General features: G+C 38.7%; 1 protein-coding gene across 1 annotated transcript in view; it reads right to left on the reverse strand.

The window, feature by feature from the left end:
- The window catches only part of LOC126184350 (rho GTPase-activating protein 100F), a 294,918-nt gene that overhangs the window by 84,449 nt on the left and 185,347 nt on the right, over positions 1 to 25,122 (reverse strand). Inside the window, exons 14-15 of the mRNA XM_049926729.1 lie at positions 18,756 to 18,875; positions 15,633 to 15,793 (exon numbers count right to left, since the gene is read on the reverse strand). Of these exons, the coding sequence (XP_049782686.1) occupies positions 15,633 to 15,793; positions 18,756 to 18,875 (281 nt within the window). The remainder of the gene's footprint in view (positions 1 to 15,632; positions 15,794 to 18,755; positions 18,876 to 25,122) is intronic.

Consider the following 25,122-nt stretch of genomic DNA (forward strand, 5'->3'; position numbering starts at 1 on the left):
CTGTGTTCCCCTCGGTCTGCGTCACTGGGTCCCACATTGCTGAGGACACCACTTCACTGTCTGCGAAACAGCTTGGCACAGAATGCCTGCCTCAGTGACCCATGCTTGCACTGTGTGTCAGCCTTGTATGCCAGTGGAGCTGCAGCATCGTCAGGATGCTGGCAGCTGACTCAGCGGTCTGTGTCTTTGTCGACTCAGGGTCGCTCGGTGTGAGCAGCAGGCAGCCAGCTCAGCACTTCTCGCCAGCAGGGCTGAGATCCCTGCGACCCAGTGTCTGAATTTGCAGCCCTCGCCTTGGGATGTCTCCGGCGTGTGTTGGAAGCCAGACGACTGCCCACAGTAGTGAGCTGCAGAGTGCTCCGCTGTTGGCTGGCTATGGACCCCGCATCAGCCTCAGAGGGTCGAACTAGCAACCCGACGTGGGCTGGAATGCTGGCGCCCCATCTGCTGCTGTGTGTAGCTGGTGGTGTGGCATGCCCTGCCATCCAGGAGAGCTGCCACACTTGAATGAATCTTGTTAGAAACCTGCACCTATTTATACATTGCTGTGCACCTTTGTTTTGCCATATGCGCTGCTTTGCATCACGTACTCATAATACGCTAGGTTGGCCATTGGGCCACTTCTGCTTGTGATTTGCGACATGCAAAACTGTTACGTATACTCTTTCAGAAATTTGATGGGCCTGTGGCGTCTATTCTACTTTGCATCTGATGGTATGCGTAACTCACTGCAATCCGGCCTGCACCTGTCTGTAACTTGTCCTCAGAATATTGTACAAAACTAACTTCCCTATCCTAAACAGTGGTGCCGCTACATTATTCCCCTCTTTGGAAAGACCTGGTCCCCAGGTCGACCCTTAACTAGCCTTCAAATTGTTTGGGTCGGAACCTATGGCATATTTCCTTACTATTATAAAACTAAAATGTGGTCTAGTGTCCCTTAAAACCATGACTGGACGACCACTGCCCGATGGACCCCTTACCTACTTGTCTCATGCCCTCGATATCCAGTCCACTGGGACTTGGACTACCCTTGGTTCCCTCTTGGAATTAGCTCTCCGCCTGATCAGAAAGGAAACAACACATAATAAAGTTACGGCTGCGATGACACTTGGCACAGAGGTGCTCAAATGATCGTTATTTGCTGTTGCCTTTCTCTATAATGGGCAATATGTTGCATAAGCTGTTTGGCTGATATGCACCAGTCTTGCTCTAAAATGAACTGGTTTACAGATCTCAACAGACCTGGTTCCAGAGTTTCATTTAACAAGGTCAGATTCTGCCTTGGCAAAAACTCTAAAGTGGCTTCTGGCCAGTACAGCTTGGCTGCATAACATTCAATTGCGTGACTCCAGAAATTGATGCTGGCAGGTGGAAGGTTAGTCCTATTATGTTACACACAGTTCCATTGATTAAAATTCCACTCCCCTGGAGCTCTATACGTTTCACTTCTGCAAATACTCCCCACTCAAAACAACTTGCTATTATTATTAATTTTCCGCAGGTGGAGAAGATCCAATGTATCCTGACCATTGCAAGCTGAATTTTGGCTCCACGATGTCCCTTGGACAGTCTATTTCTTTCCCCCTGGCCAAAAATAACTGCACCGTGCACATGTCCCTAACTCAACACTGATTGTGTGACTAATTTTATCCTTAACTTACATTATATGAACTGGTGCAATAAACACGACTTTCCTGACCCATCACTGTTGATAACAAAAAATTTAAACAGGAAATCATACAACTGACATCATTCAACACATACTTCTTATGAATTTGCCGTAAAATTTACTCCGACACATTTATTTCTCCAGAACTGCGTTTGATTTCTCCTCCAACAAAACTTCACATACGTCAGACGCTACACTTCCCTTTTCTGTGACCTGAGGACAGGGATCACCATCACCCTTCCTCCCTCTTGAAAAGGACTGCTGTCCACAGCAGGCTATATTTGAAAATTCATACCACATATGGAAATACAATGCCTAATTCCTCTATGCAAACCCAATGATAAATGACAAAAAAAAAAAAAAAAAAAAACTATAAATACTCTACTACTTTCTGGTTCGCAAAGCATATGGTACTTCATGCTGTACTCTATCTTCCTCGTTTTCTCTGTGCTTAGCACCTCTCTTCACTCTGTCTTTCCTTGTCTTTCCTTCCTGTGACATGGCTGGAATCACATCCGGGCAACCCTTAAATGGCTGTAACCACCCAATGTGTACTATCGTTGTTTTAGTTGGCAGCTGAAGCTAACATTAATGAGGGATGTGGTTCCAACAACTTGGTATGGAGCTTGATACCTTGTGAGGAACGTCTTCGTTTTCCCTTTTTGCCTATAGGGGCTGGACGGACCCATTGCCCCACTCTATACTGCGGTAAACTTACTTTCGACTTTACTGCATCTTTCTGCCTTTCCAAAGCCTTTGTATTTGCCTTTTGTATCCATTTCCAAACATCCTGAACTGCCCTTGTGAACTGATGTACAGATTCACAGGTCCTTCCTTTCTGTAGCCTCACCATATCAAACGGTGACAGCATTTTTCGCCCATACACTACCTCGTATGGAGACAAACTGCTATTCGTATGGACTTTTGCATTGTATGCACATACAATATGCTTCAAATACTCATCCCACTGATGATGATGAGAATCCACATAAAATCTCAGCATCTTCCCGATTGTCCTGTGTACCTGTTCTGTCCTTCCGTTGGCCTGTGGACACAATGCGCTCGTCCTCAACTTCCTTACATTCAACAATTTACACAGTTCTTTCATTAAACCCAACATGAAGTTGGTCAGTAATTACTGTCTCCGGTACACCAAACCTCAAATTCCAGTTGTTTACTAATGCTTGCGTGACCAATGCTGCCTGCTGATTTGGCATAGCCAGCATCTCCACATACCTCAAAAAATGGTCTATTATTGTCAGAATGAATCTGTTCCCCGATGGTGTTCACCTGAAAGGTCCTAAGACATCAGTCCCCAACATAGAAAATGGACATGTTGCTCCCGGCAATCACTGTAGCAGTATCTGTCTCCAACTCAAATCTGCTCTCTGCATGCATGGTATACAATTCTTGACATACTGATCCACATCTCCTTTCCTACTTCTCCACCAATACCTCTCTGCCACTCTCCTATTTGTCACTCCACACTGTCCATGACCAGATAACACGTGATCATGTGCTTCCTTTAAAACCTCATCCCTCAACTTCACTGGCACTACTACCCTTGGCCCTAACTTTGTTTCCCTGCATAGAAGACCGTCGTACATATTAAATTGGGGCTGTGTCCGATACAGTTTACAATTCTTGCCATACTGCTAGGTCAGAACCTATGACTTCTACTTTTGCCACCTTCCTACTTAGTGCATCCGCATTACCGTGCTCCTTCCCAGGTTTGTGCACCACCTTGCAGTCGAATTCACTAAGCCCCACAGCCCATCTAGCGAGTCTAGTGGATGGATCCTTCAACCCCAACAATCACTTCGATGCAGCATGATCTGTCACTACCCAAAATCTACTCCCATATAAATAACATTTAAAATATGTGATTCCATAGATTATGCTAAGCATCTCAAGAACCGGACTTGATGTTAACACTTTTTTCAGTTTTTCAAACGCTTTCTGACACTCTTCTGTCCACTCAAATTTCATACCCTTCCATAACAATCACATCAACAGCTGTGCTAAATCTGCAAAACCCTTCACAAACTTTCAATAGAAATTGCAAATTCCGAGGAATGACTGCACTTCCTTAACTGTTTTCGGTTCCCGAAAATCCCTTACAGCCTGTACCAACCTCAGATCTGTTCACACTCCATCCTTACTGATAATAAGATCCAAATATTTTACTTTTTCTAATTCAAAATGACACTTCTCCAGGCTCAACGTCAAACGAGCTGCTCTTAACCTCATAAAGACTTCCCTTAACTGCTGTCTATGTTGCTCCATACTACTTGAAAACACTATAATATCATCGAAATAGACCAGACACTGCTGTGGTTTCAAACCTCTCAAGACACAGTCTAGCAACCTCTGAAACGTTGCCGGGGTGTTTTTCAAACCGAATGGCATTCTAATGTACTTTTAATGGACTCCTGGAGTAGCGAAAGCAGTTTTTGGATGATCCTCTGGGGCCACCACTAACTGATGATAACCACTTGTCAAATCCATCGTAGAAAAGTACTGGTGCTGTCCTAAGCGATCCAAAGTCTCCGATATGTTTGAAATGGGATATGCATCCTTTACTGTCTTATTATTGAGGTATTGGTAGCCACAGTAAAACCTGTATTTCTTGGTTCCATCCATAGATTTTTTAGGCACTATGACAATGCCCACTCCCCAGCAACTATTACTATGCTCTATAATACCATCTGCAAGCTGCTGATCAATGAAATCCTCCACAATCAGCTGCAAATACCTCAGTATTCTGTATGGTTTACGGTAAACAGGTGGTTCATTCCTTGTTGGTATCCTATGTTGAACCAATGGAGTTGCTCGTAACGACCCTTGTGGAAAAAACAAATCCTTAAATTCCCACAATAAGTCTTCCATATGCTCTCTTTCTACTCCTTTAAAATGCTTAATTTTGTTGTGCAATGCAGTTCTGTAAGCAGTTAGTGGTGATCGCTTCGCCTACCTCTTGAACACCTGTCTTCATCATCTGGCACATCCAAACTTGCTACTAAAACTCCTTTGCTCAAATTAGCGTCTACAGTGCTAAAATTATCCACATTCATGGGAATTACTCACCCGTCATTCCCCTCCTGTACGTGTACAACACTACATTTCACAAAACAACCCAATGGACCCAAAAATTCATTATCCTCCAATGGTTCAATAACACATACTGTACACAGGTAGATTTGACTCCACACTTACCCAAAGCGACTTCCCTGTGCAACTAGCCACACACTCATGCAAATTCAGTCTTAATGCTAATTTACACGGTTCAATTGGTTTGTTCATTACGCTGAACACCCCTCATGACAGCTCTGCATTGACAACAGTTTCCCCTAGCTGAAATAACACCAAGTTCCACAGTTCATTGTCCAAGGTCAATTTTCGCATGATGTTGATGCATGAAATCTACTGCTAGGATCATGTCATAGCCCTTGCTTACCCATGATACTACCTCCATGCATGCATTAAATCGGACTTTCTCTATTCAAAAGTCAACTGTCACTGACCCCAAAGGCATGACCTCCTTATCCCCCACTCCATGCAACCTATAACGTGGTGGGTCTAGCTTCCTTCACCCCATTATATTCTTAGTAGCCACTGACACTTGCGCCCCTGTGGCCAACAAAATCTTAAACTTTTTAGTTCCTATGGATTGTACCACCAAACATTCCACCTCTGCACACGTACTTGTAGCATTGAAATTAAACGGGAGCTCCCTTAGGTGAGTCTTGGGCCCCCTCTCCCATTTAACACTTGTCCACCTCTCCTGTCCCCACTACTCCATCCTCCCCACTGCCAATTTCCACCCCTTCCTTTTTTCCTCGGTGACTGGGTACATCACCTTTGCACATGTCCCGTATGACCACACTTAAAACATTTCACACCTGATGTACACAATGTTTGCCTCTCGCATCCCCTGTTGCCACATCTATTTCCTCACATTGAATTGCCAGCTGAATGGCTGAATACAAATTTTTCGGAGTCCCTTCACACAATTTCCATGACATATGCGCCGGTAACCCTCTCAAAAATACATCAAGTGCCCTTTGTTTGGCCTCCTGCAACAGAACACTATTTGCTGCATTGCTCTGACCCAACACATAAGTATACTCATTAATTTCCCTTATCCTGTCCGCAAATCTCTCCATCACCTCCCCCTATCTCTTTGACATTGTACTTAACCTCTCTCTAAAGTACCAAGTGCTATTCTGTTTTTTGTACCTTTGTAAAAGCCCTTCCTTTAACTGCTTAAACTGTCTTGCCTTCCTTAAGGCCTCAGAACACCTTACATAAGTTTTCGCTTCACCCGTTAATCTAATCTTGGCTATATGTAACAACTGCTCAACAGACCAACCATTCATCACTGCTGAAGTCTCCAAGTCCTCCACAAATGAATGCACATCCTCAGGTGCCTTGCCAGAAAATGGAATAATCAAACTCACAGCAGCTGGATCCATCTCCTGCACCATAGGTAACAACAACTGATCAGATGTGGTTTCCTGCTCACTTCTAGATGTTAATTCATTTCTCAACTGCATATTGTCTGCTGTCAATCGTGCTACTTTTTCCAACAAAATCCATACTGCTTCTGGTTCTGACACTCTCACGTCCATGACTCTGCCATTGTGTTGCTTTCACTCCCAGTTATTCCCGAAACAAAACATTTAAGTACAAGAATATCCTGACTCCCTACACCATACTTGGTGACATCGTACTCAAAAAAAGATCTTACTGCCCCCAATACACTAACACTTATTCTGACAAATAATAATAATAATAATAATAATAATAATAATAATAATAATAATAATATGCCTACGCAAAACATCTAAAATGGCCTGCCATGAGCCATACTCAAAAACACAAAAAGGCAAGAAAATGTCCAATACTCAACAGAAAATTGGTGAAAACTCACCACATCTTGTGAACGTAATGTGAGTGGTAAGCTCAAACATCATACTGGACAGACAACGTCTGCTATTCTGACACCAAATGTAGTGGCAACTTCTGCCACCAAATGTATCAGGATGACCAAATGTAGCGGGAAGAGGTAGAAGGCACTGTATTAAGACTCATCTGAGCTTTCCAAGTGATTTATTGTTTCCAACTACAGTGCCATATTCCCCTCAGTCTGCGTCGCTGGGTCCCACATTGTCGAGGACACCACTTTGCTGTCTGCGAAACGGCTTAGCGCAGAATGGCTGCCTCAGTGACCTGTGCATGCACTGTGTGTCAGCCTTGTGTGCCAGCGGAGCTGCGGCATCATCAGGATGATGGAGTCATCTCAGCAGTCTGTGTCCCTGTTGACTCGATGTTGCTCAGTGGGAGGTGCAGGCTGCCAGCTGCGTGCTTCTCGCCAGCGTGCCTGAGATTGCGTCGACAACAAGCACCCATGATCCGGCATCCGAATTTGTGGCCCTCGCCTTGGTATGCCTCCAGCATGTGTTGGAAGCCAGGACGACTGCTTGCGGTAGCGAGACCACCGCTGGCTGGCTACGGACACCGTGTCGGCCTCAGAGGGTCGAACCAGCAACCCGCCATGGATTGGAACACTGGCGCCCCATCTGCTGCTGCATGTAGCTGGTGGTGTGACACGCCCCGCCATACATACAGGAGACCTGGCACACTTGAATGAATCTCGTTAGAAACCCGCACCTATTTATACGACTGTGCGCCTCGGTTTTGCCATACGCCCCGCTTCACGTCATGTACTCATAACACGCTAGGTTGGCCATTGGGCCCCTTCTGCCTGTGATTTGCGACATGCAAAACTGCTACGTATACTCTTTCAGCAATTTGATGGTCCTGTGGCCTCTATTCTACTTTGCAACTGTTGGTATGCATAACTCACTGCAATTCGGCTCACACCTGGCTGTAACTTGTGCTCAGAATATTGCACAAAACTAACTTTCCCTATCCTAAACAGTGGTGCTGCTACACTTGTATGGAAGTGAAATATGAATGATAAGCAGTTCACACAAGAAGAAAATAGAGGCTTTTGAAATGTACTACTACAGAATGCTGAAAATTAGGTGGGTAGATCAAGTAACTAATGAGGAGGTACTGACTCAAGTTTGGCAAACAGGAAATTTATGGAACAACTTGACTAAAAGAAGGGATCGGTTATTAGGACACATCATGAGACATGAGGCACGAAGGAATCAGCAAGTTGGCAATGGGGGGAATTGTGGATGGTAAAAATTGTAGAGAGAGACCAAGGGATAAATCCAGCAGGCAGATTCAAATGGCTGTACACTGTAGTAGCTGTTAGGAGATGATGAGGCTGGCACACAACAGAATATCATGGAGAGCTGCATCAAGCCCGTCTTCAAACAGAAGACCACAACAACAACAATTAACATAAAACAGAACCAGCATTCTCTACAAGGGAATACAGTAAATTGCCCAAGGACATTAAAGAGACAACTAAAATCCAAAGTTTTAAAGAGATAATTAAAGCATATCAAGGAGACCACACCGTGGTTCAAGTCTAAAAAAACTGATTTTTGGTTTTCATCATACAGGGTGATTCAAAAAGAATACCACAACTTTAGGAATTTAAAACTCTGCAACGACAAAAGGCAGAGCTAAGCACTATCTGTCGGCGAATTAAGGGAGCTATAAAGTTTCATTTAGTTGTACATTTGTTTGCTTGAGGCACTGTTGACTAGGCTTCAGTGTCAGTTGATGCTAAGATGGCGACCGCTCAACAGAAAGCTTTTTGTGTTATTGAGTACGGCAGAAGTGAATCGACGACAGTTGTTCAGCGTGCACTTCGAACGAAGTATGGTGTTAAACCTCCTGATAGGTGGTGTATTAAACGTTGGTATAAACAGTTTACAGAGAATGGGTGTTTGTGCAAAGGGAAAAGTTCTGGACGGCCGAGAACGAGTGATGAAAATGTAGCATGCATCCAGCAAGCATTTGTTCGCAGCCCAGGAAAATCGACTCGCAGAGCTAGCAGAGAGCTGCAAATTCCACAATGAACTGTATGGAGAGTCCTACGGAAAAGGTTAGTTATGAAACCTTATCGTCTGAAATTGGTTCAAGCACTGTCTGCAGCTGATAAGATTAAAAGATTCGATTTCTGTGATTTTATCTTTGCTCAAATGGAAACAGATGAATCTTTCATTTCAGAGATTGTGTTTAGTGACGAAGCAACTTTCCACACTAACGGGAAAGTCAACCGTCACAATGTCTGTATATGGGGCACTGAGAATCCGCGGGAAACAACTCAGTATGAACGTGACTCACCTAAGGTGAACGTTTTCTGTGCCATTTCAGCCAATAAAGTTTTTGGTCCCTTTTTCTTCGAAGGTGCTACTGTAACTGGACTACAGTATCTGGAGATGTTAGAGAATTAGCTGTTCCCTCAGCTCGAACAAGAAGCACAACAATTCATATTTCAGCAGGATGGAGCGCCACCACATTGGCACTTATCTGTCAGTAACTACCTGAACATCAACTACCCGAGGTGATGGATCGGCTGCCAGGCAGCCCGTGACAGAGCACTTCATCACTGGCCTCCAAGAAGCCCTGATCTTACCCCCTGCGATTTTTTCTTATGGGGGTATGTTAAGGATATGGTGTTTCGGCCACCTCTCCCAGCCACCATTGATGATTTGAAATGAGAAATAACAGCAGCTATCCAAACTGTTACGCCTGATATGCTACAGAGAGTGTGGAACGAGTTGGAGTATCGGGTTGATATTGCTCGAGTGTCTGGAGGGGGCCATATTGAACATCTCTGAACTTGTTTTTGAGTGAAAAAAAACCTTTTTAAATACTCTTTGTAATGATGTATAACAGAAGGTTTTATTATGTTTCTTTCATTAAATACACATTTTTAAAGTTGTGGTATTCTTTTTGAATCACCCTGTATTGTGATATATTAAAGTTTTATTTAAGTATTCTGAAAAGTATTTTGCTGAAAAAATTTTTTTCAAGCATTTAAAGAGCATTTTCCTACCACATGTGTTTATGTGCCATGCCTACTTCTCTGTCATCCATTTTTCTGCATATATTTTAGATCTTTATATCCCCTACATTGCACGTTAGGTTTTTTTTACTCCCAAGTGTGTTGGCTATCCTTGAAATGCAACAGTTGGTATTCTTTTGTTTCTGCTGCTTTCAAACATGCGGTTAGTTTTGTTCAAGTGTGATTGTGAGTAGTTGTTATACTTACATTTGCAGTGCTTGTTTATGTGTGTTTTGTTGTGTTTATTAAAGATGATAAAACATAAAGGGATTTTCAAGAAACGACAATTTAGAGCAAACAAGTTTAGAAAGCTTTCTGTACAAGAGGTTATGTCACCTGGCAATGATGTTTCTAATTGTAATTCTTCAACAAGTGCATCGTCAAAGAAGCTCTCACCATTTCAAGAGAGTTACAACGAATTTACTGTAAGTGACAAGGGGCGCAGTAACATTATTATAAATTTGAGAATATTAGCAGATGTAATTTCTAAATTTGTACAATGTAGACAGTATTGTGAGTCACAGAGTGTGAAAATTTGTGAGAGCACCAGTGGGAGAAAAGGCCTACCAATTGCTTTGGATTTAATTTGCACTAAATGCTCAGCTGTGATTTCGTTTATGAGTTCTTCAAAACCAGATTCAAGTGGCCCTTATCACATCAATACTAGATTAGTTTATGCCTTATGATCCATTGGCAAGGTCATGGCTGCAGGGAGAACATTTTGTTCAGTGATGAACTTACATCAACCACCAAATAAATTTGAAAAACTGACTGCAGTATTAAAGAAAGCTGTATGTGAGGTCACTGAGGAAAGCATGAAACTGGCTGATAGGGAAGCAGTGGAAGAAAATGATGGATGTTCAGATATTGCAGCTGCACTTGATGGAAGTTAGCAGAAAAGAGGACATACTTCTCTGAATGGAGTAGTGACTGCCACAAGTGTAGACACCGGTAAAGTGTAAAATGTGGAGATAATGTCTAAATATGGCAAATGTTGTAAAGTCAGTGAACATAAAGAACACAGCTGTGTGGCTAATTTTAGAGGAACAAGTGGTGGTATGGAAGTTCATGGAGTACAACAAATATTTCATCGCTCCGTAGAAACAAGAGGCGTATGGTACACTAAATATTTGGGCGATGGTGACAGTAAGGCATACAACAATGTGGTGAACTCTAAACCATATGGAGATGCCATTATTAGCAAAATAGAATGTGTAGGCCATGTTCAAAAACGTTTGTGAACAAGGCTGAGAAAACTAACTGTTGATATGAGAGGAAAAAAATTAGAAGATGGAAAATTGTTGACTGGACAGGGTCAGTTAACTACAACTGAAATAGAAAACTTGCAGGTTACTATGGGCAGGCAATAAGGAGAAATAAAGAAACTCTGGAGGCAATGAAGAGAGATGTTTGGGCCATATTCTTCCATAAATCCTCTACTGACAATAAGCCATGTCATGGATTGTGTCCATCAGGAGAAAATTCGTGGTGCAAATACAATAGGGCTCAGGCAACTGGAGAATCTTATGCTCACCAGCATTCTCTTCCTGCTGCTGTTATTACAGTAATTAAACCTATTTTCAGAGACTTGGCTCATCCTGACCTTCTAAGCAAATGCCTGCATGGGCAGACACAGAAACCAACTGAATGTTCAACAGAACAATTTGGAACCGCCTTCCTAAAACTGTATTTTTAGGCATGCATACAATGAAACTACGAGTTCAAGATGCTGTTATTACATTCAATTGTGGTAATTTTGGAAAGTGTTGGGTACTGAAAAAGCTGGGAATTAATCCTGGTGAAAATATGATCAATGGGCTGCAACATTGTGATAAAATGAGGATAGCTTATGTAGACAGGTCTGTATTTAATATGGCCAAGAAAACAAGGCAAACATCCAGGAAGGTGAAGAAAAAGCTGGAAGACCTGCTAGAGGCCAAAGAAGGGCCATCATATGGACAGTTTTAAATAACTATAAGTAACAAATTTCAAAAGTTTTTTCTTTAAAGTCAATTTTCTGCAAACTAAAATTTTCAATACATATGCCTCATTACATCAGAATCTATCATAGATAAATGAATGAAATTTTCAGAGACTCTGCATAATGTAAAAAACCACCTGTGGTACTACAGTCATTAATATTTATGCATTACAAAGTTCACAAAAAAATATTTTCAGCAGAAAAAACTGAATATTTCTTGTTAATAAATTTAAAAAGGTATTTCTTAAAAACTATAAAATGGATAAAGTAGATTTTAGTACAGTTGACGCTATTAGCATCATGTAACATATAGAAAAATATTAAGGTCCTGCATCAAATAGTTTTTTTTTCAGAAATGGGTCAAATACTTGCCTAAATTAACATGGGTTAGATAGGCAGAGTGTGGTCCCCTTAAATAATTCATACTACAAAGTCAAGGATTATTTAGGTAACACAGGATGGGGCATGGTAAAAACTGACATTATTTAATAATAATCAGTTGTCATTCTACAGTAAACTATCATACTTTAATGATTCTCACTGTAAAATCTTACGTCCTGGATCTGTGATGGACAATTCTAACCTTCTTTCATTTTCTTGCTCAATATTTCATTTTGTTGTGGTGACATGATGACTCAGCTTTTTCAGATGGACCAAGGGTGCCAAACAGAGAATTCAGTAGCATGGTGGAAGTATCATCGAGGTCCTGACACCAGCTCTCTCTCTCTCTCTCTCTCTCTCTCTCTCTCTCTCTCTCTCTCTCTGTGTGTGTGTGTGTGTGATTGTGTGTGTGTGTGTGTGTGTGTGTGTGTGTGTGTGTGTGTCTGTCTTCATGTGTGTGTGTGTGTGTGTGTGTGTGTGTGTGTGTGGAGCTGTGCAGTCCAGTGTATTGTACAGTGAGTTTGTTTGTAATGTGGGCAGTTACCAGGGATGTCATATAAATGAGTGGTGTAAAAATTAGAATTATTTTTTAAGCAGGGCTGTTCATGAAGTGGGCCAAAAATGTCAATATTCAATTTACTTTTTGTTTATTGGTACACCTCATGGATAGTAAGTTCCCAACATTTCAGTGATGAAATCACATCTGAAGTGCCTTAAAAATATTTAAATGTGTGATGTGACCTTCGTGCTACACTCACTTTTTTGAAGCAACACATCAGTATTAGCTCAGTGAACAATGATCTTGTGAATTAGACTCAAAGGAGAGGATTACATATTGTACATTTTCATGCCCACTTACAAGTTTCTGGCCAATCCTACATTTCTAAAAAAGTGTGTTCATGACAAAACCCAGATTCCAAATGAGTCTCTAAATTCACTCATTTGGAAATGATGCCCTAAAACCACATTTTCATCTGCTACAGATGTCACAATCGCAGCTTATGATGCAGTTTCTGTATTTAATCATGGGAATGTAGGGATGATGAAGGTATTTGAGAGTATGGGCTTTAAGATCGGAAATTTCACTCAAGACATCTTGAGAAAAGTAGATTTACAGTACCTCTCTGCAGCTGAAAAGTCAGTTAAAGACCTGTTACAGGAAAGAAGGTGAAAACTAGAAGCCTTGAAGGGAAAGAGGGCCCTGAGTACAAATCTGGGACCTTCTGAAGAGGTGACAAGAAAAAAGCGCTGGGTTAAACTTTGAATTGCATTTCCTGAAAATATTGTTTTTTAAATTTTTAGACCCTTTTTTCTGCATTTGTGAAGGTTAGAATATTGAAATTTTGTACACTTATTTCTACAAAACCAAATACATGTCTCAAGAGCAGATTTTGAAATACCAAGTGTAAGCTGAATATGGTGCAAAGTACTTTGCATGAATTTTACATTATACTCACAGATTTATAATTAACAACCAAGAAGATTAACCAGAGAAAATTTTGTAGAAATACTTTCAACAGTTTCTGGGAGAAAGGTATACACACAATTTTTTGAATTTTTTTTAAATTCCATAAAAAGCTTAAATACATATATTGTAAAGAGAAAAGAAAATGTTTCTTGTGGCTAGAAGGAGTAGTGATCCAGAAACAGTGAGACATTATAAAAACTACTGCACTGTATTAAGAAAAGTTATTAAAAATTCCACAAGTATGTGCATCATGTGTGAGATAAGCACATCTGATAATAAAATTAAAATAATTTGGAATATTGTTAAAAAGGAAATAGGGCGATGAAGAGCAGAGGAAGACTGTATTTCTATCAAACTCAATGAAAAGTTTGTTAACAGAAAGTCAGAAGTAGAAAACATTTTTAATAATCATTTTTTAAGTGTTGTAGAGAAAATAAGATCCAGCTATTCATTAGCAAATGCAGTATATGGAAGAGGCAATATCTACCCAATTTGATAAAATTGAAATTCAACCCACCTCTCCTACTTAAATTAGGAAACTAATAAATTCACTCAAAAGTAAAAGTGCACATCAAATTGATGGCATTTCCAACAGAATACTAAAAGCTTGTTCCCAACAGATAAGTAGCATTCTCAGCCACATATGTAGTAGCTCACTGAAACAGGTCATTTTTCCAGATACACTGAAATATGCTCTTATTAAACCATTTGATAAAAAAGGGGATAGATCTGATGCTAACAATTACCATCCAATCTCACTTCTGACAGCTTTATCCATAATTCTTGAAAAAGTAACATGTTCAAGAGCAGCATCACATATTTGTAAAAATGAAGTGCTAACAAAATGTCAATTTGGTTTTCTGAAAGGCTGGTCGAAATTAAAAGTACAGATAATCTAAAAACATCAGCAGAGTCCTCAAGCTGTGGAGGTACCAAGAATGGTTAGCCACAGGGTTCAGACTTGGGTCCTGTATTGTTTTTAATATATATTAATGGCTTTAGAAATTGATCACCATATATGCAGATGATACATCTGATGTCTACTATGCAGACAGTGAGCCCAGCCTTGTTGAAGATACACATAACTTTATTGAAAAGGCAAGAGCTCACTTTGAAAGAGAGAACTTAAAAGTAAACATAGAAAAAACTAATATTATTCATTTTAAACCAAGTTGACCAAACAGAAAAAATACTGCGATTGATTACATTCTACCAAAAACCTGTACAGATTGTAAATTCTTTGGTTTATGCATAAATGATCGATTTTCATGGCAGCAGCATGGTTTTGGTAATTATGTAAAATACAAAGAGTTAGAGAACATATAAAATAAACTATAACTGATGTTTGGTAAGGCCTTGTTTTGCATGTGACTACTGAACAGTCCCTCTTTATAGAACAAACAATTATTGGCTCTTGACATATGGACACATGGGATGGCTACCTTTTCCTCTACTGGTACAATTAAAGACAAATCTGTTTCAGCAAAGGGCAATTTAATACCATAATGGTACTTTATGTGCAGTAAATATGAACTCAACTTTACACTACTTTATGTGCAGTAAATATGAACTCAACTTTACACTACTGAAAAGAAAGTGATGAGCAGACTGAGTGGTCTTCACATTCATCAGAAACTGGCCAAGTGTGATTGACTCATGCTCTAAGGGGTCTGTACAAACTTAATTATTTATATGGATAGTTCATATGTAGGTTTTGAAGAGTGAGTTTGCAAGTATCAAAATATGTGACATAAATGGCTGTATCTTTTCATTGCATTGACTTGAAGCTTAAATTTTTTATACCACCAAGGGAACATAGACCCTAGTATCTGACATAAATATCAACTTGATAGCTCTACCATTTCTAGAAAAAAGTATCTTCATGGACAGACAACAAAGTGATCCCATAATAGCTCTGTTTTTACTGACTGAGGAATTGAACCCTAAAAATCGTATGACTGAATTTCACCTTGTGGGCTATCTAACAGTCAGAATTTAAGGCACAAACATGTGGAGCTTTCAAGACCAATGTCTGTACATGCCTTTTTTATCTTCATTGCATTTTACTCTTTTTAAGTCATATTATTGAATTAATCATGTGAAAAAATTGTGGATTTCTCAAGCATGTACTTACTCTGTTCACTTTTGGGAGGCAATCCAAAATTGAAAACATAAGCTTTGCATTTCCTTCTGGATCATCAGGTAGACACACACTTAAAGCATCAACCATCATTTGATATAAACATTTTGTGAAAAGTGGCTCAGGAAGTTCACGTAGATAGTCTTTAAGAACACCTGTAAGGAAATGGTTTCATAAGTATAAATATATTGCAATTGATATAGAATATATATGTGATATGTTGCACCCTATCACAGAATAATAATAAAAGAAAAGTATTTTGTCTGAATACAGAGTGCAAAATAAAACCGTTTGCTGATTGATCCACTTTTCAACACTCATTATATGAATTGAAACCTGACCAATTATGAGTATTTATGGGTTTCTTACTTCCAGAACTTAAATGTTTATTAATTTTTTTGCTGCCTGTTGGCAAAGAGAAACTGGAGAGGGTGAAACAGATTTTCAACTAAAAAGTTAAAAATCAGCTATAGACAACAGAACCATAATATAAAGAATATGACATTCAGAAATCATATAATGATCTGATGACTTCAATATTGTGACCTATTTGCACTTTTTAAAATGTGTTTCTGGTTCATTAATCAGTTTTACAGATAAGTCGTAAACTGCAATCACTGGAAAATGTCTGGTAATCTGCTCCTTTATGATTGTAACAGTATATTTATATCAGCCATATTATACTAAGGAATGAGTTCTAAAATCACAAATGACTGTGAGGAATACATGGTGTCATACATTCACTCATTCACAGATTGTTTTCCATATATCCCATCATAAAACAGAACCATCAGGTATGTGGCATGAGCCAAGTTATATGTTTACAGGTAGAGGCAGCCATTGCACATTACTTCTGTTAAGTATTTTAAAAAACAATTACAACTAGTGCTAATCTACTCACATCTTTAATTATGGGCATTACTTCTAGGTACCTTTCTTCGTTTACTGCATTATAAATTAGTATATTTCTGTGAAGATTTTGGGCTGAATTTTTTCCTCTATAAGGGGATAGCAACCTCTTGCTAGTGTAATCAGGTGGTGATGCCACCTAACTTGACAGATTTTCTGGGTTTTCTCCCATAGCTAATAAGCTTTAGATATGAGGCACCAGGGACCTACCTTTCACCTCCTCCCATTGGCTACACTCCATAGGAGAGCATTGTCCAGGGACCTTGTGGCTTTCACCTTTGAGGACATGGCAGTGGGATAAGTTGGTAGAGCCAAAAAGAAATTGCAGAGGTATTTCTCAAGGTTTTAATATGATGACCCCTGTTAAGATATTACATATATTATCAGAAAAGCACCTACTGTTTTTATCAGTTGCATCATAAGAAGTGTTTATGAAACTTTACTGACTCTGAGGTCTGCTATTTACTGGAAAAATTAAAATCTGCTTAACACAAAAATTTATGTTAACCTGAATTTATATCCCAGAATCCAAATACTCCCGTCAGTTACAGAATGAATGACAAAGTATGCTTTACTTTATTTTTTAATATCTCATATTTCCAGTTTTCACCCTCATGTCTGGTTGCAAGCTGTTACAGGAAATTATTTTTACTTCTAGCAGCATGATTGTGAATTTCACATTGTATCTTACATTCACTAGGGATTAAATGTGAGAGACAGTTCTAAATAGAGAGCAGTTTGGACTGAGCTTTTTTTGTTAACTTATTTAAATCCTGGTGCCACCTTCATTTGTTTTCCATCTGGATGCCTAGAAATTTCACATATGGAATTTTATTTACAGTATCCATATTTACGTCTAGTTTTGGTACCTGTAAGTAAATAATGAAAGGAGTAAAAGTTGGGTTGAGTTATTGACTGGTCTCCTGGCATATAAACAAGATTAAAAACATTCCAAGTTTATGGATGATGTATTTTATCACAACTACCTAATATAGATATCATACCTACATTGTACTGGTGCTGTATCTCAACTAACATGAGGGGTTGTGTCAGGTGGAGTTGGTGAGAACGGAAAGGAGGCTGTGGCAGGGTAAGAGCAAAGGATGACTGATGGTTGTGAGGAAGAGGCAACAAGGGGCTGTGGTGAGCTTGCCATGGTGCAAGCACACACTGAAGAGTGACAGATTGGGAGACAAAACAAAGGAAGTGGAAGAAGACTGCAGAGGTGTGTGTGTGTGTGTGTGTGTGTGTGTGTGTGTGTGTGTGGAGTGAGTTAAGTGGGGAGAGGGGTGCATGAAGACAGATGTGGAGGTGCGTGTGGGGCAGGGGTCAGTGAAGATCAAGGATGTGTTATAAGAAAATTCCTTAATTCCCTTCAATGTAACTTAGAGAAACTGGTGTTGGTAATTGGGGGGAGGGGGAGAAGGGTTGAATAAGATCTCACATGTTTTGAAACAGCCACGGAACTCAAGTAAGAATACTGTAGTCAGTAGTGTTCTGCCACTGTGTGGTCAACACTGCTCTTGGTCACAGTTGGGTGGCAACCATTCATTTCATTTAGGTGGACAGCTAGTCAATGGTTATGCACACATAACTGAATGTGTAAGGTTACAGCAGAGCTGATATATGATCTGACTGATTCATAGCTGCCCTGTGCCCAGTGGTATAAGGTATGCCTGTGATGGGACAAAATGATACTGGATAATGATGAGGATATTCATTTGCAGCTAGTTTTTGAGCATGGTTGGGCAATTACTGGCATATGTGGATATGGTTGGAATGATCTGTTTTGCAGACTAGCTTTCAAGGGGATCACCTGTCTGTGAAGGTCTTAATAAGACCTTCAACATGATGCCAAAGGATTACTAGTCACTACAATGTGCTGCCCATGGGTGGCCATACAAGATTGTAAGGACTTTTTATCATAGAAGGGTTAACAGTTATCAAAAGGGTGGCACTGTTGATGGTTAGTGGGCTTGTTATGGGCAAAAGTTTTAATAGAGCAATTGGAGATGTGTAACAGTAGTAGAGAAGCTACAACAAAACTGTTTTCCAGAGGTGAGGTTTCATAAAGGGCACTATATCCATTAATAGTATACAATTTGTTTATGAGACATTTATGTAGAGCTTGTGTATCCATAAAATAAAAAAATAAAAAATAAATAAATAAAAACTTCTAATTGACTATTTATAAAAGTAACTTCTTACCTGTAATGACATTAATATCAGGAACATTGTCAGGTGACAGATCTACTGTTCTGGCATTGCGTTCAAATGCTTCTCTGAGTATTCTCTTCTTACTAGCTGAACCACATAATCTGTACAAGCCTGTATTACAAAAGGGATGGAAAATGAATTGAAGGCAAGAACAGGTAATTACTCATAAATGATTAATTACACAACTCATTCTGGTTACATATTTAAGATTAATATTTTTGCAGACTCTACTAAATGTTATATTTTTTTGTTACTACAGCACTTCATATTTTAGGACTGCATTAAACTGTACTTGTTATATGTAGTGCCATGTAGACAAGTCTCATTGTATAAATTAAAGTTTTCTTTTTTAATTTAAAGAAGGGAATTAAATAAAGTTTGTTGTGATGAATTAATGGAATGATTAATCAATAATTACTTGCAAATGAGGAAAAATAAGCTGATGATTATCAAATGACTGAGTTGGCATTACTCTTTTTGCATTCTCCCTCTTTTCTGAACATTCATGATATGTTTGTAGTGAATATTATGTAATACATTCCTCTTTATTTCTTTGGTATTAACCATTGGGCCATAATTTTCTTTGTTCTGTAGTAGTGTATAAAAACTTTCACATTAATTTTATTGTGAATATTTACAGGACTGTTAAGGATAGTGTCACATAAAAGTGGAATATTCTAAACCAACAAATAAAGGAAAGATAATGTCATGGCCTATACATTCAAGAACGAAAAGGTACATAATTTGAAATGCACAACAAAATGTAATACCCAAATGTTGATTATTATCATGAGGTTTTCTAAACCTGCCTATGTGGAACCACATATTTTATTTACAGATTGAGTTATAATATTTTCTAGAGCTCTGGAACCTATCTACTTTTGTGTACTACCTTTATTTTTCTAAATTTTACTCATTTACTTCTTTTTCTGCTGGGAATTACCATGTTTCTTCATCAGAAGTTTTGAAGTCAGTGACCAGCTATCCATAAGTACTGGCCAAATAAGAAGTATGCTGTCTTTCATTATATATTACTGTCTTAAAATGATTATGAAAATAATGGGATCTTTTTTAAATTAGCATCTTCATGAGCTGATACTGCTGAGAAGCCATGAATTTTACCTGATGTTTGTCACATTGTACCCAACCACACATTACATATGTGTCTGTATAATTGAAGACATATATATGGCAAAATACTGCATCTGGACATGTTCAAAAGAACAGACACAATGCCTTCATATAATTAAATCTATCAGTTTAACTGTTACTCTTCAAGCATAAATTATGACGAAGATTATGTGGACACCTTATTGGAAACAGTAGAACTCCAATTTACATTGTTACTATAATGGCAAAGTTTAATGAACAAATTCAGTCATTTGTGTTGCAGTACCACAATTGCTATCCCATTACAAATCACAAAACTGTTAGATGCTATACCATATGATGTTTTGTACAAAACTCAAAACATGAATAACATATTTCAATTCAGCTTTGACTCACTACAGTTAGAACAATCATGTTTCCAAAGCCACTTCCATTATTTTGAAAACCCTCCATATTTACACTATCAGCCCAGGTAACACTACTAATTTGTTTGTCACTGAACATTAGAATTAACACACATATAATTCTTAATAAGGTGACAAAGGGAGCCCAAGACATTTACCACATAAAGAGTGTCATTTACTATAATGCCATCATCATCTTCAGTTCAGTTTCCTACTAAATTGAGGTTTCAGCATTTTCTCAATATTTGCTTATGCTTCACATGAACTTTCTTAGTAATTATTTCATCAAGTGATGCTTTCTTTTTTTCTACAGAACCAGACAGAAAACAATGCTGTAAGAGTGACTGTAGATAGATGGGTTACCCAACTAGCTTTAAATGGATTCAAAGCATCATTTATCATATAGATTGTGACAGAAGACCACTGGCTGACTGAATGGATCAGACTTAGCCAGAACTGGACAAGTGATTGAGTATTAGCCATAGTTTTGTTCATTAACTGAGGAAACATTTTTCTAATAATATGTTTAGTATCAACAAAGACAGTCGAGAACTATAATGTGTACTAATGATAGATATTTGTTGCTATGTACATTAAGGAATAAGAGTGTACCCTTGTGCCAATATGTTCCAAATTATTGTGTTTATTCATGAATATGGTCTACTGAACAACCTCCTGTCCTACCTTCAGCTAATGTAATGGTAATATTAGCAATGACGCCTACTGTACAAAGAAGGTTTCATAATGGTAGAACATATGAGTGCCAATCTGTACTGGTCACAGCACATTACTGTAAGAAGCATTTCAGGGGGCATGCCAATTTGTACATGGAATGCAAAGAACTATTCAATTCATATATGACTTGCAGTTAACTTGCAAAGTAGTAGCTGATGTGTACTGTTTTGTCAAGATATCAGCATTGGTTATCATCTAGCAAATATCCACAAAAGGGATATCTTTAAATAAGTTAGCGTCTGTGCATGCAATGATATATATTTTGTGGATGCACAGACAACTACGTCATTACAAGTGACATTCTGATTGTGCTGGTCTGCAGAAATAAAATCATTGATGCTTATATATATCAGTGATAATTTCTTCCTGAAAGATGGCAACAAAGAAAAGATCTTATGGACAAATAACATCATCACTATCAAATCTTTCAGTTTATATGGTGGACAGCAAAATTTGTTGATGCTCCCTTCATGAGGCATGTTTTTGCTCAGATGCTTCCCATATCAAAAGCAACTTGGCAAAAAAAATGTGTTATAAGTTTTAACATTAATTTTTTGTTAGTAGTTGTGTTTTCGTGGTACATTTATGCTGTGTTATGTTCTAACTTTAGCTAAGATAAATTATATTTTTTAGTTATAATTATTTTTGTGGCTTTTCCTTGATCTACATAATTTCTTTTGAAGCCAGCCTATCTAGTCCAATACTATATCACAAAATTGATGCTACAAAAGGCAAGTGGTGCAAAGAACTGCATGAAATAGCATAAGTGTGTATTCCTACCATTTTGTTGCATATCAATGGGAAGGTAACAAAATTATTAAAATTGTTCAACAAATATAATGAAGGCCATGTGGAGTGTTGTTAAAAAAAGACTGGTGAAAGCAGAGCATCATGTAAAAATATACCATTACCACAACAAAATAAAAAAGTAACTGAGCCCTTAGAAGTATCTAACACATTTAACAACTTTTTCGTACGTGTTCCAAATAACATGATAAAATAAAACACAAACATAAAATATATAAAATAAGCACACGTGGAAGGTCAATGTACATCAGTACTGTCATACATCATGAAGTAGCAAAAGCAATAAAAAGGATTAAAAATTTTCAACTCTGGAGGTACTGATGATGTCTCTGCAACAACCTTAAAGAAGAGTGCTTTAAAACTAGGGGAACCACTTATACACTTATGTGACCTCTCACTTCAAGCAGGCACTTTCCCTGGTATTTTCAAAACATCCAAGATAATTTCAGCATACAAAAATGTCTCGTTTCTGTAGCTAAAACACAAGTCCTGTAAATGATGTTGAAAGTAAAGACAAAACTTTAGTGTGGGAGAAAAAGCCATGAAGGCCACATTTATATGGCCAGAGGATTGCAATGTGGGAGGCCTATAAAAATAAGTTATTTGACAAGATTTATGAGGCAAAGCCCTTAGATGATAAAAGGAGGAATGAGGTGACAGAATCTATGAGGCAATGTCCTTAGATAGTAAAGGATAAATAAGGTGACAGAATTAATGAAGCGAAGGCCTGAGACAGTAAAGGATATAAGATGGCTGAATTAATGAAGAAAGGTCCTTAGGCAATAAAAGATCAATAACTGAAACAGAGAGCAAATGCTGTAAGAGAGAAGGTAAGAGAGGCTTATGGTGGGGACTAAACTATTTCATGAAAACCCAGAGAAAGGTTTAGCACATATTCTGCAGCAATATGGGGAATGGCTTTCTATCCCCTCCACTCAGCTTCAGAAAGATTTCTCAAGAAGAATTAACCAAGTTAGATAATAACTTGGTGTGAAGCCCCTTGAATTACACCATGTCATGGACAGGCAAGGTCAAAGGGAAAGCAAAATGAAACTTACTAGCCTAGTACCCGGAGAGAGAGAGAAGTTGGTGAGCAGATGTTGGCAAAAGTCAGATATTAGACAGTATGAATCACAGTTACAGGCTGGAGTTCGATAGCTACAAGGCTCTGTTGATCTGAGATTTATGCAAGAATTTCTGTAATCAGATGGAACAGTGCTAAGTGCTAACAGTCTTGTGTAAAGAACTTGGTTTTAGTGTGGAGGCACCTCTTTTCTGAAAGTCACTTTATAATTTGAACTTCATAATAAACTTAGGAGTCACTTGTCTAGATTATTTGATCTGTTCAAAATGGCTCCAACTATTAAAGTAAGCTCTTCAGGTAGTGGTAGAATAAGGGCCTCAGAATCTTTGCGTATTAAACAAAAATATTTTGATAGTAACAAGTGGGACCTGAGGGAATTTATCAAAAATATTGCTTGGTTCTGAGTTGCTTGGTTCTCCTTGTCATCTTCCAATCACCAATGTACACCTCAGGGAATTTAAATCACTTCAGTCAATTGCCTGAGTTTCTTTTAGCATGAAACCTTGTCACTGGAATCCCTTGCAAAAAAACATGCTCAGAATGTGACATAATAAGTTAGGTGCCTACTATAGGCTTGGTCACGTGATTTGGAAATGACAGGCTTTGTTGCAGTGACTGTAGCACTGGCACGAAGTTGTTGCAACTCACAATTTTCTCAAATGATGGAGGATAGGACAACAGCAGCCAGTAATTGCAACAAAAATAGGTGCACATAGGCACCATTCTGACTAGGCACCTGAAATGCCTCCTGATCAAGCAGAGCACTATGCTGATTGCAAGCTGCACCAAGAACAGCAAGTGGTGACCATCACTGGAGACAGCCAGACATCCCAGGTTGAGATGCTGGGTGTCAAAACTATGCAGCAACAGTAACCAGTAACAGTGAATCTGAGAGCTAGAGCAGCTGCCACATTTCAAGTGACATGGTTGATTCAGTCCAAGAGGTACAGCGGCAGAGGCATCACAACATGTAGCAATGCAGTTCAATGTGGCTTTTCCCAATGTGACACAGCAACAAGGTAAATTAAAAGTGTAACTTTTTAGAATAATTTGTCTAGATTATTTGATCTGGTCAAAATGGCTCCAACTATTAAAGTAAGCTCTTCAGGTAGTGGTAGAATAAGGGCCTCAGAAACTTTGCGTATTAAACAAAAATATTTTGATGGTAACAAGTGGGACCTGAGGGAATTTATCAAAAATATTGCTTCTGCATTTGAATTAGTGAAACAAGATGAAAACAAAATTTTACTAAAATTTTTAAAAGCAAGAATCACTGAAGAAGTGAGGTCAAGGTTACAACTGCAGTAAAGGACAGGTACTTGGGATGAAGGAAACAGGTACTTGAAGAGAACTCCTCTAACAAGAGAACTATTGACTATTATCTATGTAAGAAATTTCAAGCTAGGTAAGTGCCAGAGAAACCAGATGAAATGTGGGCATAAAGGGTTGATGAAATGCAAAGGGACTGCAGAGAAGCTGTTGGCAGGGTGGCTAGCAGAGCAAGTCTGAGGGGAGTGCTGAGTGCAGTTAATGGAAGTAATGGCTGTAGATTCTAACACATTTAAAGGGAACTGTAGGAATACCAACAGATTAAGTACATGGAAATGCCCTCAATGTAATCTGCTAAGTAAATGTGGACTGTGTACAAGAGCAAAAAATGTAATGCTCTTTAAATGTATGAATACAGGGCAAAACATTAGAGATAGCCGTGAAGGTGCATCACATGCACAGAGAAAGCGCAGAGTGCCAGTGCCAAGTAGAACTGGGAAAATTCAGGAAAACCAAGAGCTGACAATGACACAAAGTCATGCCATTGTCACATTAAATAAGCCCACAACTTATGTAATAGACCGAGTCACAAAATGATGTATTAGTGTTGAGCTGTGTAGAATTAAGAAATAAATTGTGTTATTGATAAAACATGGGTGCAGTTATGCCTACTAAAGAAAATGAGTATTCCTGTTAACTGTACAGCTAGAGTAAATGAAGCAGAAAGGCTTTGGCTGAATGACATCACCAGCAAAGTGGTAACTACAATTTTTACAGTGAAAGTACACCTAAATGTGAAAGGTGCCGGGTATTGCACATATAATTTTCATGTTTATGGGTCAGGGTTAGAAATTCCATAAAGTGGGTTGGTTGGTACAGAGTTTCTAACACAGGATAAGGTTAAGTTAGATTAATTATGTGGGAAAAGTGGTAAGAATAGTTAATAGTA

Source organism: Schistocerca cancellata, chromosome 4, assembly GCF_023864275.1.
Source record: "Schistocerca cancellata isolate TAMUIC-IGC-003103 chromosome 4, iqSchCanc2.1, whole genome shotgun sequence".
Classification (NCBI taxonomy): Eukaryota; Metazoa; Arthropoda; class Insecta; order Orthoptera; family Acrididae; genus Schistocerca; species Schistocerca cancellata.